Source organism: Alexandromys fortis, unplaced genomic scaffold (genome assembly GCF_014885135.2).
Source record: "Alexandromys fortis isolate MF-2015 unplaced genomic scaffold, M_Fortis_MF-2015_v1.1 scaffold_21, whole genome shotgun sequence".
Lineage (NCBI taxonomy): Eukaryota > Metazoa > Chordata > Mammalia > Rodentia > Cricetidae > Alexandromys > Alexandromys fortis.
In genome coordinates this window covers 4,412,863-4,426,099 of record NW_026067905.1, presented here as the reverse complement: position 1 = coordinate 4,426,099, position 13,237 = coordinate 4,412,863, and the positions used below count along the sequence as shown (strand labels likewise).

Genomic DNA, 13,237 nt, shown 5'->3' with positions numbered 1-13,237 from the left:
ATATGTGCATATGAAAGTTTCTATTCCAGAGATTGAAAGGCCTTTCGGGAAGTACAGTGATGCCATTCTAGGTCTCTGAGTTTTGGGTTCTGGTTTCCATGTTAACAGATATCCTTGGGAAAACTGTTTCAGCTTTGAGGCTCAGCATCTTCCAGGATAGCATTAGGAGATTGTATTTGCTTACCAAGTCTTCCTGGGTTCTGATATTCAGTAACCACATGAAACTCCTTGACAGAACATAAATTATTCAGTTTGAAGAGGGTCTCAATTACCTTAAAGAATCCTCATTCATCATTTTTCCTAGAATGGTATTTAAAGAAAAAAAAACCTGCCAGATCTTATCGCTTTTCCTATTAGAAACAGAGGACAGATATTTATATTGGCATTTTACTTCCAAGATGATGCTGTGTGTGTCATCAGACTCAAAACCGATTGGAGGAGAAACACTGTTTCCTTCTGACAATTTCTAATTCTAGCCTGACGCTGGAGCTTTTAGCTGTGAATAGCCTTGTGGCATTCTCCATGAATTCATGCTGTGTATACTGAAGGCTTGACATTTCTTTTACACTTAAATTTGATCTCAGGTTTCTTTGCTTTTAGGCTTACTCAAAGTTGCTTTTGCTTTTAAAAGTTGATATCTGTTCTGTTGTGTTTAGCTTTCAAACAGTGCTTTAAAATCTGAGCAGAATAATTTCCCAGTGTCATATCATGGGTTAGGAAGGAAGGGGACAGGCCAAGAAAAGAGTGGGGATAAAAAAAATAAAAGAATAGAGATGACAAAAAATAAGTCAAATGGAAAAAGTTAAAAAATATATTTTACATCAAATAATCATTCCATGAATTCACCAGCTCTGTTGAAGGTGGCTCAAGACCTCATTGTATTCTCACAGGCTGCTGAGAGAGAAAGGGATTGAAAGGTTAGAGAGAGAAAAGAATGACTATTCTCAGATTGGAATATTGGCTGGAACACTCCAAGCCACCCAGTGTAGTTGGTGGGTTTGTTGTTGTTGTTGTTATTGTTGTTGTTTTACTTTTTTGCTCTTTGGTGGATCACTAGCCAGCTCCCAAATAAATACATGGAGACTTATTCTTACTTATGAATGCCTGTATTTATCTTCACTTGTTTCTAGCCAGCTTTTCTAACTAAAATTGTCCCATTTCTCTTTTTGCCTTTGGTCTTTTTTACCTTTCTTCATTCTATATATCTTCTTTGCCTTCTTACTCCATGGCTGGTTGTGTGACTTGTCCCTGGTGTCCTCCTACTTGTCTTCACTGATTTATTCTCTCTTCCTGACAGCCCCACATACCTTTTCTCCTGCCTAGCTATTGGCTGCTCAGCTCTTCATTAGACCAATCAAGTGTCTTAGACAGGTCAAGTAAAACTGGTTTACTCAGGTAAACAAATCCTAAACACCTTTGTATCATTAAATTAATATCCACAACAACCCAGGAAATAAACAAACCCATTAAGTGCTGTCTCAAAAACATAGCAGAGGCACTGACTACTGCTGTGGGATAATGGTCTGTACCCTGTCAATTGTATTTTAATAAAATGCTGATTGGCCAGTAGCCAGGTAGGCAGTAGAGGAGGCAGGGCAAAGAGAACAGGAAAATTCCAGTAAAAGAGTAATACTACAGTCGTGACCCAGCCACAGAGGAAGCAAGATGAGAATTCCTCTCTGATGAAGGTACCAAGCCACATGGCTAACATAGACAAGAATAATGGGATAACTTAAGATGTACGATGCAAGAATTAGTTAATAAGAAGCCTGAGCTACCAGGCCAACCAGCTCATAATTAAGATAGGCCTCCGTGTATTTCTTTGGGACTGAATGGCTGCAGGACCGGGCAGGACAGAAACCTTAGTCAACAGACTACTTTCCTTATGGACATACAGCAATCACATAGGCAAAGCTATAGGCATGTCAGAAGTCGTCCAAGTGGGGACTGAAGTCCCCAATGTCAAAAGATCTGCAATAAGGACACAACTATTTGTATAATGATCTGAAAATGATTTTTATGACACTCATGATGAAAGATATGACATTTCCTCAAGTTATATGACTATTAATATTGCAACGGATTTTATATAATAAATAAAATGGGACATAGCTTTCTTCTACTAAACGAGATCTTGAATATCATACAAAAATGCAAAACAATTATCACTCTCCTGACTAAATATTTTCTGATTTTTAACGTGACTATTTTTGATAAAACTACAGTGTGTATCCTAATAGGGTTTTCACTCCCATTTCAGACACGTCCTGTGGTGCTTTGAGTGGAAAATGTCCTCTTTGGCCGTAGGTGTTTGGACGCTTGAGTTGTATTTAGTGGCACTATTTCAGATGGTAGGGAACATTAAGAGGTGTGGCCAACCTAAAGGAAGTATGCCACTATGGGCATACTGACAGATTTGAACCTCATTCACCTTACCTCGAGTTCTCTCCTTGTCCCCCACACCCTGTGATATTCAGATGTGATCTCTCAGTTTCCATCCTGTTACCATGGTTCACCTCCCATTGTGAACTTTCTCTCTGTCTGCTTAAATAAACTCTGACTTCTGTAATGTCCTTTTTTTTTTATGGTTCCTTATCACCCGACAAGCAGTAGCATGTCATAGATCTGAATCTTTATATTATAAACCTGATTTCTATTTGTGAGAATGGTGAGAATCCATTTTCTGATTAGGTATATGGATGCTTCTTATCAATAAGTGAGCTATGTCAGCCTCATGGGTCTCCCAATAGTGCTTTTTTAAAGAACCACACTATAAGCATAAATGTCTTTTCCTGCAATAATTGACACCCTCAAGGGTGTTGTGATTACCAAAGAGTACGTTCCAGCTTCTGACCAGCAAGGATTATGTATGTGTGTCAAGAAATCGAATCATTTGGAAATTCAGTATAACCTGGCTTATAGAAAATTTCAAATAGCTTTCAGGTCTTCTGTTACATATGACATTTTGGTCTGTAAATATCAACCCAAAGTCAGCCCCCACGTGGGTAACCCTCTACTCATTGAGAAACAAGCTACTGAGCAGGAAATGCTGGCAGCTAAATCCCTATAGGATGTATAAATAATTTCAAACATCTCAGGGAAGAAATGCCAAGATTTGCAGAACAGGTTTGTTGATTGATCCACACCTGACTTCAGGGGCCATGAGAAAACAAGCATACATTTTCCAGAGACCTATTATTTCAGAAGATTATTCCAAATTAACTAAAATAGAATACACATTTTTCTCCACACAGTGAGACTCCTTCTTAAAAGAGCATAACATTTGATGCTTCTCATTCTGGAAATAAATCCTTAGTTATTCACATGTTTTCATTAATTACCAGGATGGATATTCCTTTAAAATGTATGATTTTTAGTAGACTTGAAAACATATGACTAGGTTAGAAAATTAAAGTTGTGTGTGAAACTTCCCTTAAAGTATTTGAATTAATAATCTTGATATCGTCTATATTTTTATTAAGAGTAATGGAGCGATATATACTTTTTTTTTCAAAAAGAAGGACATATGTTAAAATCAGTAATAGAAAATATATGTATAATCCCAATATACATATGCATGTATGGAAATGTCTTAATTAAGGCAATTACTTTATATATTAAAAACCAGTATTATACTGCTACTTAGTAATTTCAGATCACCAAATACACCATTGTTTTTCTTGGTGCCTATATATACCAGGAGATCATAGTGTATTAAACCTATTTAGTTTTAGACATATATAGTATTTCCAATGTTTTGCATAAACATGTTTTCATGTAAATCTCTTATTACATCCTTAGGATTGATTCCCAAAAGTTAAATTGCTACATCAAAAATAAGCACAACTTGAAAGCATTTCTGTCTGTTGTTCTACACTGCCAGCGCTGTGTGAAAGAGCCCTTGTTTTAGGAGCATCAGCAACACCACAAGCATCTCCTAAGGTTGCTCACTCTTCCTAAAATAGTCAAAAGCAAGCAACGTTTGGACTCCCTTGAATGTCAAGTGAGTCCTTAGTCACATCCCAAGATATCATGTGGTTTGTGCCAATTTTGCTTCCAATTTCTTCATCAACTCCAAGCAAAGGTATAAGTAAATGAGACATTCCTCTCCATCAAATACAAAACATGCTTCCCTGAATCTGCATGTGTAGTTCTTGTTTCCCACTTCACTGGACAAGTACAAATAGATTTTTGTTTTCTTCTTCCTGCGGGCATTGGAAAATGTCCTTCTACATTTCCTTAAGATTTATTTTTCTTTCTTACCCTTTTGACTGAGACAAGGAAAAAAGTATGAAATTTATGTAGGTGGTATTTGTGGAATTAAACCTGCTGCAACCAATTTAAATTATCTCAGTGAAAAGCAAAGAATAATGTGTTTCTATAGTTTGATTTCCAGCACTGTTTTTTATCTTCATCAAAGCATTTTGATAAATCACCTACAATACAGACAGCATGGTGATAAATCCTAGGAATAAAAGGAAAAAAAGAAAGATGCAGTAAACATTACCCTCAGTTGATTCACCCTCATTGATGAATAGGAACATATTTTTAAAAATTATAATTATTAGTACTTATTACCCAGTCCCAAGTGACCAGAAGTAAGTAAGTCAATATCATGGGAGAACAGGAAATTATTAGTAGGGATATTCACATTCAGTGGGATTTGATGCATATTTGTGTTTGTGTGTGTATGTGCATCTTTGTGTGGACATGTATGAGCAGGCACAAAAGCCTATGCATGTGTGTGTGGCAGCCTGAAGTCAATGCCAGGAGCTTTTCTCACCCCTCTGCTCTACTCTTGGAATAGAGTCTTTCACTTAACCTGGAGCCCATCAGGTCAGCTAAACTAGCTGACCAGAATTGGAGGCTTTATGACTGTAGAAAGAGAGAAAGTGAGCAGTCTGGTGTAGACAGATAAAAGAAGAAAGGGAAGAGGTTTAGTTTGAATAATGTTCAAGTACATTAATAGTCACCACAATTCCAGATGAACTGGGGACATAGCCGTGAAGGATGATACCTAGTGTATGGAAATGAATGCACAAGAAGAAGTATGTGTAGTATCTGCCATACTTTTCTATGTGTTGTACCTTTATCGTCATCCATATCAATAAGATGAGACAGGCAGACAAGAAAGCTTGAATGGCGGCTAGCTGACTCAAGGCACAATATCTTGGGCATCAGCATTTATCATTATCCCTCTGAGGCTTTGGACTGTCCTCAAATTCACCTTGATATTGACAGGCTTTAGACAAACGCTTTAGTAATTGAGAACAGTAAATTAGAGTCCACTGAATTTCGTTAGAAAATATTAAGTCTTAGCACGCTGAAATGAACCGACCTTCTACCGTTACATTTTCATTGCGCCCTCCACTTGGTCTGGGTGGGGTGAGATCCTCTGGCCTCAGTAATACTTTCTCAGATGTCTGGACCAGAGTTCTCATCACATCTCATGGCTAGGGTCTTTAGAGGGGAAAAGAATATAAGATGAGAAGTGGATTTGTTGATGATAAATATTTGTTTCACGTGAATAAGTTTGAAAGTGAAATCTGAGCTTTAATTGGAACCCACTGTAAATTGAAAATAAATACATAGCTGTTTAGCCTCCCACTCCAAGTGACTCTCAAGGACAGTTGGGGGATACTGGGTAATGCCTTGATTTTTTTTACTTGACTCTAATTGCATAATATTCATTTCACCCTTCATTAATCTAATATACTAAAAAAAACAAAAAGGAAAACAGACTTTACATTAAAGAGTGAAGTTTTAGAAATTACACACCATAGGAAGCTGATCTTGAGCACCCTAACTGTAAAATATTGTTACTTCCTACAAAAGAATGTGGCATTTTCTTCACTTATCAGTCATTATTTTTAAATGTTATGAGGTGTTTCTTCAAGTTAAATTATACCTGTTAATATTTTTGAAGGCTTGTCCCTTTAAAACTAAGTCTTCTTACCATATCTTGCTGAATCTATGCATGTCAAATTTACAAGCCAGAAGCACTTAAAACAGTGTGTGACTTCTAGATACTTTCAGCAACTTTGAGATAATTGAGTATAATCTTCAAAGGGTACAAGATGGTAGCAACACAAAAAGCTCATTCATGAATAAAATTGGGGAACGTGGCTTCAGAAGCTAAGCACCTTCACAAATTCAATTAAAAAACTGGTGTTTGCTAGGTGTCTAGGGGATGTTAAATCTTATTATAGACTTCAAGAGCTTCGCAGACTATAAGATTTGTCCTTATTAAGTTATGTTTCTTAGTTCATCATTAATATATAGCTAAAAACATTTTTGAAAATACTAAATACCATTTTTAATCATATAAACGACCAGATATCCAGGAGGTAATAATTTCTTGAATAAGAAGCAAGGATGTTCAGACCATTTTGTGAATGGTTTTTAGCTCTCTCATAACTTGTATATTATAGCTAAGAGTATTGACAGGGATGGGACCTAGCCCACCTCAAAAGTCTAGTCAATAGGGCATTCTTTTGCAGAGCATGTGAGATTGTAGATTCTATACTGTAGAATATGAAAAGAAATGAGTGCTGGTTTTCTTAATTGGTTGAGAGATGATCACGGGAACTTATTTACTAAGGGTGGAATTTATCCTCTATCCCAGATGGTGTGTGTGTGTGTGTGTGTTTGTGTTTATGTGTGTTTGTGTGTGTGTTTGTGTGTGTGTGTGTGTGTGTGTAATTCATTACTTTAAGTCAACTCCAAATATATAGTCACATTAACTGTCTGTCAGTTTTCCAGACCAAGACATTCGTGAAGTGGCCGTTCAACAGTTAGACAGGCTCTTGACTGGTGAACTGCTGGAGTGCCTCCCACAGCTGGTTCAGGTAAGAGCCAAGGCTCCCAAGGGATCCCAGGGTCCTAAAGGTTCCCAGTGTAAGCCCACAAAAATCACTGAAATGTTATAGTGCGAGTTGGCCAAGGAAAAATTTGATTATATCCCATGTGTCCATGTTATTAATATAGACATTTTCTATCCAGAATTGATATACTAACAAGAAATCATGTAAAAACCCACAAGGAAAGTTTTCACAAACCAATTTCTCTTAGTAATTCGTATTGGGGAAAACATAGGCATGTTCATGAGGAGGAACAATCGTCTCATGACTGAGTATGTGAATCGATGAAACATTAACGGAGGAAGCACTCTGTAGAAAACAGCCATTTACTAAAGAGATCTTCGTTCATGAGCTTCTTGCCATTCCTATGGAGAGTCTTACTGCCAGTTATTACTCTTGAGAAAGTAATTTTTAATACCCAATTCTGTTGCTAATTAGCACAATGTAGCAACGTCAGCTATCACAGCATTGGGAAATTTCTAGAAAGCCATGTGAAGGTAATGAAAGGCTAAGACTGAAGATATCTGGTTCACACATGAGCATCCACAAGCACCCACGCTACAGAAGGGTAGCTATGCTCCAATAGGACTGTTTGCTGGGTATGAAGAAGAACAGCATTGTGGTTTTTGTTTTGTTCTCTCTCTCTCTCTCTCTCTCTCTCTCTCTCTCTCTCTCTCTCTCTCTCTCTCTCTCTCTACTAGAAGACTAAAAGGCAACCCAAGGTATCAGTCACCATTGTTATTGTTTATTATTATTATTATTATTATTATTATTATTATTATTATTATTATTATTATTTTGATACAGGGCATTCACTGGCCCCAAGCTCAACAAGTAAGCTAGGCTGGATAGCCAATGAGTGTCAGGGATCTGCCTGTCTCCACCTCCCTAACACTGGGATTTCAAGGTGGGCCACCATGCCTGACTTTTCTACATGTGTTCTGGGGACAAAACTCAGATTTTCCTGTCTGCAAGACAGATGTTTTCCCAACCGATCTACCTCCACTAACAGAGTCTCAAAAGTCAGGATGACATGAAACTCACCATATGGTAAAAGATGACCTGAAACTTCCTCCTGCCTCCAGCTCCCGTGTGTTGGATTTACAATTAGGTATCGCCACACCCAGGCTAATTTTTAAACTCAGACAATTCCTTACCTGGCAGATTGGAAACTTCCTTAACAGATAGTTGGCTCAGCTATTGACCATTGCTATGAGATGTGAAGAAACTTCTATTAATAAGCTCTAATGTTACTTTGTACATCACAATGGGAGTTGTTCTGACATCCTCCTGAGAGACTGAGCTGAGAAATAGCCGTGTTGGTTTGTACTTTAAGTGATCCATCCAATTGAAAAAGGATGCTTAAAGGAAATCCCACACTAGCTCAGAATTGAGGATAATAGAGGGTTATTTATGTAAGAGTAGACTCACAAAACACAATCATCTGCTGGAACGGAGAACAACCACCGAATTCTGCAGCCAGAAAAGAGGCTGGACACACACTTTTTATCAGCATAAATAGTATAAGAGGCCACACCCAAGTGGGCGGGTAAGTTAAAGGGTACTGGCTGTTGGAATTCCCACAGCATACAGTAATGACTTCCCTTGATTTGTCAGGATATCATTAAAACAAAAAATAATACCCACATATAAGAACAGATGAATCCAACTCGTGGGTTCATATTCATGTCATGACTCACAGATATGGGCAACTTACTCTCTCTAACTTGGCACAGAGAGGAAGTATTAACAAAGTTTTACATAGAATGAATTACATTCAATGTGCCATTCAGAGCAGTATGCATGGTGCTAAGAATGCCATATTCTAATAAAGCCAGTTTCATAAAAAGTACACTCAAAATCTAATGCTACACCTACAGAAATAAAAATTGAAAGCTCTATCTCTGTTGTAATTGAAAATAAAATTTATAGACTGTTCTAAGATGGGAAGACATACTTACTGTGACTAAACAACAAAATCTAGGGAGAATCTCACATTTACTATGAAGTTTACTTCAAGGAATGAATGCCCCACCTTGGCCTTTAAACTTTCTAAGACCTGAAAGTCCTCCCCTGTTGATTATTTTTAGAAATTATGTCACATACCCAAAAAAAAATTGCCTGCATACTTTATAATAAGGATGAGAGGGAAATTCTATCCTTAGGCAGAATAAGGCAATGAGTTTGTAAGCAAGGGAGTCAGTCTGTAAGTTCTCATCACCGGGTTCCAGAAGAAACATGAAAACAGATAAAAGCCAGGCAGATCCAAGAGTAAATTCTGGACCAGCTTCTGCCTCAGTGGTCATATTATATGTTCTCCCTTGAGGCATAAACAAAACGTACAGCCAAGCCAACATAGCATGAGCATGGGAGAGAAAGGAGCTGTGACCGTGGCATGACAATGCACACGTTTTCCACACACACTCCACCAGCGTTAGACTTATGTGCGTTTGCTGAAATTATTGCATTCTTAACACTTTAGGAATCTATCCTTCAGGTGTGGATGTGGGATGAACAGCACTGCTTTTTATCTCTACTGTGGCATAAAGCCCTTCTCCCCCCCCCCCCCCCTCTCTCTCTCTCTCTCTCTCTCTCTCTCTCTCTCTCTCTCTCTCTCTCTCTCTCCCTCTCTCTGTCGTTTCTCTATGAGCATGGGTATGTGTATGTGGCAAATAGACTGAAAAGGCAGGAATGGATAATTTTAGGAAGATAACTCAATTTCTGCTCCCATGATGAGACCCAAGTTCAGACTGGGGACCGTTGAGTCCCTACAGAGGGCAGGTGCATGTCTGAGTGAGGTCCCAAAGGGCATCAGAGACTGACACTGCCGTCTGTACCTTTGATCAGATTGAGGATCTGCCTTCCCGAGCTGCTCATGAAGGAGAGGAAGAAATGGTTTAGGAATGAGTTATGGTGGCACCAGCAGCTTTGAATTTTTAATCAGGCTCCAGTATCTGTAGATTAATAGTCACACATCAGTTGGGGATTTCTATCTTGGTTGTGAGTGGGAGCTAATTGATCTCCAAGTCAGTAGAACTGTCTAGTGCTTAATGATACCATTTTATGGGTCACCAAAATTCATCATATATTTTTGTGGCAGGATTCTCCCCTGAGGCGTGGCTGGAGTTTACCAACTATTTGCCTTTATTTAGTTTCTTATACTCCGAAAACATAAATAAAAAGAAGCAAGACCATGGAAATACAAATTGTGTAACATTTTCTGTGTTATTATACAACAAATAAACTATCAAGGGTGTTATCAATATTTTATTGAAAAGCTCCTGTTATTTTTCCATATCCCTGTCTGAAGCCTCTGCAGTCCTGTGTAGTATGTTGTGGGCTTTTGTTTGCTTGTTTGTTTGTTTTGTTTTGTTTTGTTTTGTTTGTAGCTGATAAAGAGCAAAGGATTCCTTGCCTCTCACTGCAGGCTGTCAAGTTTGAGTGGAATCTTGAAAGTCCCTTGGTAGAACTCCTGCTCCGTCGTTCCTTGCAAAGCATCCGGGTGGCCCACCGTCTCTACTGGTAAGACTGGCATAAGTCCAGGTCCCCTTAGGCCCCAGCTTCTCTCAGCATGGTGAGAAGAAGATCCCTTTACCTATGATTGTATTATCGTCGATTGAAAATTCTGCTGAATCTTTTGTAAGTTACTTTTACAACTCTATTTAAAACTGTGCATGCCTATCAAAACAGGAAACACTTACAGAAGCCTATTTATTCAGCATAAATAATTCACATTTATATAGAAGACTTCTTTTTCTCTTTTTTGCTGTTGCTCATTCTTTCCTTCAAGTTAGTATGCAGCATGACAGGTTTAATTATGACATTTTCATACATATGCATCATTATTCTTACTTCTTATTCATCCATCCTCTGGCTACTCTCCCCCATCCCTTGCTCCCTTCTTGCTGGTTTTCCTCCCACAGTAGTCTCCCTCTCTTCTCACACATCACATGTATTCTGTTGTCCCCAGTTTTCCACATTCCTTTTACCGTTAGACCTCTTCCTCCTCTCCTTTCACAGCATACACGACACACACACATCCAAGCCTGCATGCCATAGATGGATGCTATGTGCGAGAATGCTATAGAGTTTTCAAACCTGTGTTCATTGGGGTGATAGTTGTCATTTGTTAATTGATCTGGGTTGTCAAGATCCAGTTCCACTGTTGGGATAATACTGGCTTGTGGAGTAACGTCCATAACCTTCCTTCTGCTACTCTGTGGAACAGCTTGAGGCGTATAGAGGTCACCGTTCTCGCATCAAGGTTTGGTCAAACTCAACGGTGAATCTGTCCAGTTTGTTTGTTTGTTTGTTTGTTTGTTTGTTTTTTCTGGTTTCTCAAGAAAGCTTTTTCTGTAACTTTGGAGGCTGCCCTGGAGCTAGGTCTTGTAGACCAGGCTGGCCTCGAACTCACAGAGATCCATTTACCTCTGCCTCCTGAGTGCTGGGATTAAAGGCGTGCACCAACACTGCCTGACTTGGTTTGGGGTTGTTTATTTGTGGAAAAACTTATTGCTGTCCAATTGCACCTACTGATGTCATCTCCTACTGACTTGGGTGCGGTGCACGGAGGTGTTCACCGCTAGCATTTCCATTTGTTTTATTGATTTTCATCAAGATCTAAATTTCCTTGCTGAAGTTGCCTTTCCTGTTGCTGACTTTCCATCATGTTGTGATGTTCTCTAGCTTCTTTCTCTGTACTGCTGATTTTCCTGTCAAGCCCTGGATTGAATTCATGGCTTGTTAGTAACCCATTTCAGTTCATTGATCACTTTTTGCCGATATCTCGGTGGGGACCTCCAATTGCCACGCACCGTGCCCCCGTGTCTGCACTTTGTGCGCTGGCACCCAGTTCGCGAGCTTCGGGCAAGGGGCCTGGAGGTTAAAATACACAGATACACACAGACAGAGAGACAGCGACACGGGTCATCCTTGAATTCCCCAAGAATGCCCCCTTTATTGTGTTCAGGGGCAGATTATATAGAGATAGCCACGCCCCAGCCAAATCCACCAGAAACCACTCTCCTGCCAACAGGAACTCCGGAAGGGCTCATGCTCAGAGCAGCTGTAGGCACTCAGATCAGGGGATTACAAGAAATTCAGGATCTGGGTCTCACTGCTCCCAACAACTTTTATCAGAAAACATTTGGGAATTCTTCACTGAACTCTTAATTACCATCTTTGACGAGTCATGCTGTTCAACTTTCCCTCAGTTTTGTGTTTCTCTTTTGTGAATTTTGCATCTGCTCTTGTGGATAGTGTCTATGGTTTCATCTGGAGACCCTCGCAGCAGCCTGCTTTTAAGGGCTCACTCCCTAGTTCTTCTCAGTGAGAATAGAACAAGGGACTGTAGCAGCATCAACACTGAATTGTGCAAGATCAAGAGTTACACTCCACAATCAACTAAAGCCCAGTATTTATTTCATCACCAAGGGCCATGAACTAGAAAACAAGAGTAAATAGAATGTCTACAAATTATTATTGGTAAATGGAGGGGTAGTAAATGAATGAAATAAAGGAAGGGAAGTCACACAAAGGGGAGAAATAAAAAAGAAGCAAGCTAAAGAAAGGAGACTTGGAAAATGATGCTATGGGGAAAAGAAAGAAGATTGAGAGATCAGAGGAAATTAAAAGAGGGAAGAAGTTCAAGTATTAAATGCCCATTATAAAGGAAAAATGTAGAAAGAGAAAAAGGAAAGAACAAACAAAAAGAAAGGGAAAAGGCTGGCCAGTGATAAAAGGAATCTATAAACAAAATAAGATAACTGTAAAAAGGTAATAAAATATTTTTAAAAATGTAAAACAATGTAAAATACTGCTAAGATAAATAAAAACAGCAAAAAGAGATGTATAGAAGAAAAGAATTGAAAAAAAGAAAATGTGTGGAAAGAGGGTTATTTCTGTATAATAAAAAAATTAAAGACTTCAGTGTAAATTTAGGGGTGGAGGGCATGATTGAGCTATTGAACATTTGTCTTTCCTGTGGTTTATGATTTTGCTTAGACTGTATTGGCCAAGTCTCCAGGGTCTTCAAGAGCTGACTTCTCATGGATATCTTTCTTTCATTGTTTACCAGACTCTTTCACAACTGCATGGAGCTTTGCAGTCTGTGGGCTTGATGGATGTTATTACCTTCTTGAGACTCACCAGCTTGTTCCTCTGGAATGGCTTTGCGTTCTGGTTGAGAGTGTCTCTCAAATGCATTGGGGCTACAAAGCAAGCAGAACATTGAGATTTGTGTAAGCAGAGAGCCCTTCTGACTCTCAAGACATGCTCGGTATGAATGACGGGGCGAGAAGAAGCAAGGGTTAGAAGGTGCATGAGCGGAGCTCCAAAGTTGGGCCTTACAGAGAGATGGCTCCAAGTGCTGATCTCTC

The 13,237-nt window shown here is 39.0% G+C and overlaps 1 protein-coding gene across 6 annotated transcripts in view; it reads left to right on the top strand.

Annotated features, from left to right (window-relative positions):
* Positions 1-13,237, top strand: part of Pik3c2g (phosphatidylinositol-4-phosphate 3-kinase catalytic subunit type 2 gamma) — a 364,020-nt gene that overhangs the window by 134,846 nt on the left and 215,937 nt on the right. For all 6 annotated transcript variants that reach the window (XM_050135167.1, XM_050135166.1, XM_050135168.1 and 3 more), the window contains exons 18-19: positions 6,755-6,848; positions 10,288-10,382. In XM_050135167.1, the coding sequence (XP_049991124.1) occupies positions 6,755-6,848; positions 10,288-10,382 (189 nt within the window). The remainder of the gene's footprint in view (positions 1-6,754; positions 6,849-10,287; positions 10,383-13,237) is intronic.